The sequence below is a fragment of the Fukomys damarensis genome, unplaced genomic scaffold, assembly GCF_012274545.1.
Source record: "Fukomys damarensis isolate Sample0158 unplaced genomic scaffold, DMR_v1.0_HiC HiC_scaffold_31, whole genome shotgun sequence".
Taxonomy (NCBI): domain Eukaryota; kingdom Metazoa; phylum Chordata; class Mammalia; order Rodentia; family Bathyergidae; genus Fukomys; species Fukomys damarensis.
The window spans coordinates 20,982,445-20,987,002 of NW_022900943.1; the positions used below are offsets into that span (position 1 = coordinate 20,982,445).

At 38.8% G+C, this 4,558-nt stretch overlaps 1 protein-coding gene across 1 annotated transcript in view; it reads right to left on the reverse strand.

Moving 5' to 3' along the window:
* LOC104854754 (retinal dehydrogenase 1-like) overlaps positions 1-4,250 on the reverse strand; it is a 76,270-nt gene extending 72,020 nt beyond the window's left edge. The window contains exons 1-2 of the mRNA XM_033757702.1: positions 4,244-4,250; positions 2,219-2,358 (exon numbers count right to left, since the gene is read on the reverse strand). Coding sequence (XP_033613593.1) covers positions 2,219-2,358; positions 4,244-4,250 — 147 coding nt within the window. The remainder of the gene's footprint in view (positions 1-2,218; positions 2,359-4,243) is intronic.
* Positions 4,251-4,558: the final 308 nt, after the last annotated feature.

Genomic DNA, 4,558 nt, shown 5'->3' on the forward strand with positions numbered 1-4,558 from the left:
GTATAGAATCTTCCTGAATAGACAGAAGAACTTGTATAATCTGCCACCAAAGGAGCATAACAGACTCAGAAAGTCCTGCCTGAATCCTTCATCTCCCCCTCTCTGCTGCTCTCCTTTGTGTAAATCCTGCTTGCTCTCTTCCCAGGGAAATTACGGTGGAATCAAGCTTTGTAGATGTAAGAAGAGGAGTCACTCTGAGCCACTGGCATCATTAAAAGCTGCTTTTCCCCCCTATCTTTGTGTTAAACAGTTATCTCTAGGGGGTCCTCACTGTTTCCTGCCTCAAGAGCTATAACCAGGAAATGTATAGCCAGATATTTTTAATAGCCCTTTAGATACAGTTGGCACAATTTTCTATTCTCTCATGCCTTTCTAATTAGTCTAAAAAGCACACCCATTTTGCGATAATGAGATATTTTATCTCTTCTAAATACCACTATTTGTATGCACCCAAGATTAGGGCTCTCCCTTTTCCCCTATTAGAGACAGAGGTAATCCCCAAATTCTGGGCTATTAAAAAATGTGAAACAAATTATTACCTATACTCATTCAGTTAAAGGATACTACTACTTTTCCTCACCAGTGATAGTATCTGTTGATACTTGGAGGCTGAAAGGGGATTTCAGCCCCTAATCAACAAAAGTGCAAGGCCTCCTTAAGATTTGTAATAAGTTTTGGGCACTCAAGAACCCAGTGGAACATGGAGTCTATTTCAAGGTCTTTGACTAGCAAAGTAGGCAGTAATGCTTTACATCTTATGGTACTTGACCTGTATATCCTTTTATCCCAGGTTTCTGAAGAAACTGCGTGGTTTATAGCTTTAGATTTAAAAGACACATTTTTTTTGTTTACTGACAGTTTCTTTATACATTTAAAGACCCCCTCTGTTCAGGATACTCAGTTATTCTCAGTATCTTTTGCCCCAAGGGTTTAGAGACAGCCCTCACTTATTTGGATAAATCTCCTTCTATCTAAAGTCCTACAATATGTGGATGACATCCTCTCGTGTGCCCCTTCTGAGAAACCCTCAAACCAGGGCACCCAACCCTATTAAACTTTCTACCGAAGAGAGAATACAAGGTTTCTTGATGTAAGTCACAACATTTAGTTCCTCTGTAGAACACCTTGGTCTCATCCTCTCCTTCTCAGTATCTTTTGCTCCAAGGGTTTAGAGACAGCCCTCACTTATTTGGATAAATCTCCTTCTATCTAAAGTCCTACAATATGTGGATGACATCCTCTCGTGTGCCCCTTCTGAGAAACCCTCAAACCAGGGCACCCAACCCTATTAAACTTTCTACCGAAGAGAGAATACAAGGTTTCTTGATGTAAGTCACAACATTTAGTTCCTCTGTAGAACACCTTGGTCTCATCCTCTCCAAGCAAATTTAAAGATCATGGAAAGAGGGCATTAACCCATTACTTCTTTCCGCTTTTGAAAATGTAAAGCAATTCAGAATATCTGTGAGCATCATATGCCTCTGCCATTTCTAGGGTACAGATTTTGGTGAGATAGTGAAACAGCTTTATTAGTTAAAAGACCTCAAAAATCTAATACTTGTGTTTTAATTTGGGAACCAAGCTCTCATCGGCTTTCCCAAAACTCACACAAGTGCTTCTACTCACTCCTACATTAAATCTTTCTATAGCAAAGTAATTTAATTTATATGTTTCTATGAAAAGTAAAATTACCCTGGAAATCTTAACTCTGGACTGAGGGCCTACACACTAGTTGATAGGAAATTTCAGCTGGAACCTGGACATAACAAGAGCTGCCAGCCTGTTTTGGAACAGTGACAACAGTGGTCCTTCTGGATCTGAAAGCCTCTGAACCAACCTTTAAAAACGATCTTACTGTTTTTACTCCTCACAATGTGGCCACAATCCTCTCCTTCAGAAGAATTTCCTGGCTCTCTGGTAATGACGTTCTTAAATACAAGGCACTGCTTACTAAAGTCCACTGAATGCTGGTACAAGAATCTTTCACAAAGAAGGGAATTCCTTTCACTTTAAGAAATAAATTAATGAAACATTGTCTAATAGAATTTAGAATTTATTATATGATTGGAAGGCCAAACCCAGACTTTCCTTTTAAATAAGGCTTTATATTGTATTTGAAAAAGGCTCTTCACACAAGTTTAGTTAAATTAGTTAAATAGTTTATGGTTTAAACCTTATGGAAACCCAAGGCAAAGAAGCACATACAAGTTGTACTAACCTTAGTATACTGAATTTTCAAATCAGCCAGTGGGGTAGGTATGGCTGGTTTTGCTGAGGACATTTCTATTTCTGCTCCTGGAACACAGACGAGCGGCTCAGCAAATATGATTCTAATATAGCACTTGGCTTTATTTGTTCCTTTTTATCTGCAGTGGTTAAACTTTATTTGCATATTGGGATATGATTGGATGAACAGGCCCGGAGCAAGAAATGAAAGGACTCTACTTGTTTGTAACTCCTAGGGCAGAAAACTTTTGACTTTGAACCTAAATCCTTTCAAAACCAGCACTCCAACACTGAAATTGCATGAGGAGACAGGGCACGATTTTCAGATGAATTAATTTACAAACCAGAAACTTGTGCTAAGGATATGCAGCACAGCTGCTCTGACGACTAAACCCAGGTATTGTTAAACTGCTACTACTATCATCATTATGATTAGACTTTCATCCTTTTCATGCTACTGCCTAGGTAACTTTTCTCTCTCGGACAGACTTGGAATCGGAGAAGCCAAATTGAAAGAGTTCCAAAGGGCACTAGTTCTCAGTAGAATATGTGCAGAAAGAACCCTCGCCAGGAGTCTCAGGACAAGGCCAGCAGCAAAGTAGTCATCTCCCTGAGAACAGGGGCTGGAAAGGAATAAAGGCCCTGTAAGTGCTGCCCTAAGCCAGCTTTTAAAAATCGAATTATTTAGGTATATTTTCAGTGCTGGGTGACTATAGCTACTGTGATTTCAGAAGCCCTAAAGTATATTTATTTTTCTGCGTGGAATCAGGAAAGTCAGCAGGTCTATTAAGGATCTCAAGACTACTGGACTGAAGTAGACAGTCTTCAACAATCAGCAGTGTGACAATGTTATCTGTGAAAAACCATTTAAAACTAAAGGAAATTCTGGTTTTGAAAGGTGTTTGCATCTGTTAATCATTGCTATAGACAAGCATAAAACAATTTTAAATAAGACTTGGGAAATTCCAAAAAGGAGAATTTTAAAGTGACCTACTCTCATGTTAAGTACATTGTTTATTGTATTGAAGCTGTAGCAAAAGTTCAAGCAGGAATAAGAGTAATTTCTTTGGATGATCTGATTACTATGAATTAACAGAACCAATTTCCTTCTAGTGAAATTTCCAGCTTCCCTGAATATAGAGTTTAGATGGGCAAGCTATTATTAATTAGCTTTTTCAAGATAGACATGCTGATCTCAGTATTCATTCCATCTTCATTTGGTAACCCCACTTTTTAGACATAGAAAGTGTGAGTAGCTTCTGCATAATTATAGACCTAATAAGCACAAGGCCAAAATTTCAGTGTCATTTCAGGCCTGCCTTTCTTCAAAGCCTAGGGTCTGGCCCCAATCCCCCACCCCCATCATTTCATCTGTTAAGAAGATTCCCAGATAGCTTCAAGAATCAATTGCTTTCCTTCTCCATGTGGATAATCATCTTACAGGCACTTAAGCTTAACTTTTCATTCACCTAAGGCAAGAACAGGTGAACATAATTTTTATGGGACAGACAATAAATACCTCCAGGTTTGTGGGCCAGATGATTTCTGATAGAACTTCCTCTAATTTGTTTTAATTAAACTACAGACAGTCACTAAATGAATGAGTGTGGACATTTTTTAGTACAATTTTCTTTATAAAAAGGTAGAAGACAGACGAGATTTTGGTGGCATGGGCCAATCCTCTAGATTCTAAGGCAGTTCCGTTCCATTCCAAAGTCCTAGACTGCACTGAACCTCCTAGTTGAAGACTCGATAGAATTGTCTGTATCCTTTCAGCGTTTCTCTTTTTCTCTCTCAGGTCATTTCTGAGTCTAATTGTTTTCTCTTTCATACATGTGTTTCGAGCTAAATGCACAATTATACAACAGCTGTCACATAATGTGCAGAGGCGCTGCAGCCAGGGCCAAGCAGCTCTGTTTTGCTGTTTTCTTCTGAACCTATTTCACAGTTGTTTGTAGATTCCAACACTGGTTTATTTGAAATCCAGGAAGTGAAAATAAAAGGCCTCATAACATACTTGGCATGTCATCTCATTCTTCGGATGAACACATTTTTTATTGTACATTGTTGGATAATTTCATAGGAATAGTCTCCTTATAATGGACATTACTGAGTGGGTCATGGTGCTGCATACCTGTAATTCCAGCAATAGGAAGCCTGAGCACCAGGATCACCCCAAGTCCAGGTCAGCCTGAGATACATGGTGAGTTCCAGGCCAGCCTGAACTGCATAGCAAGACCCTGTCTCAAAAAACAAAATAAACAAAACAAAACAAAACAAAACAAACAAAGGCAACAACAGGCATTACTGAACATAGGTTAAAGCAACAACT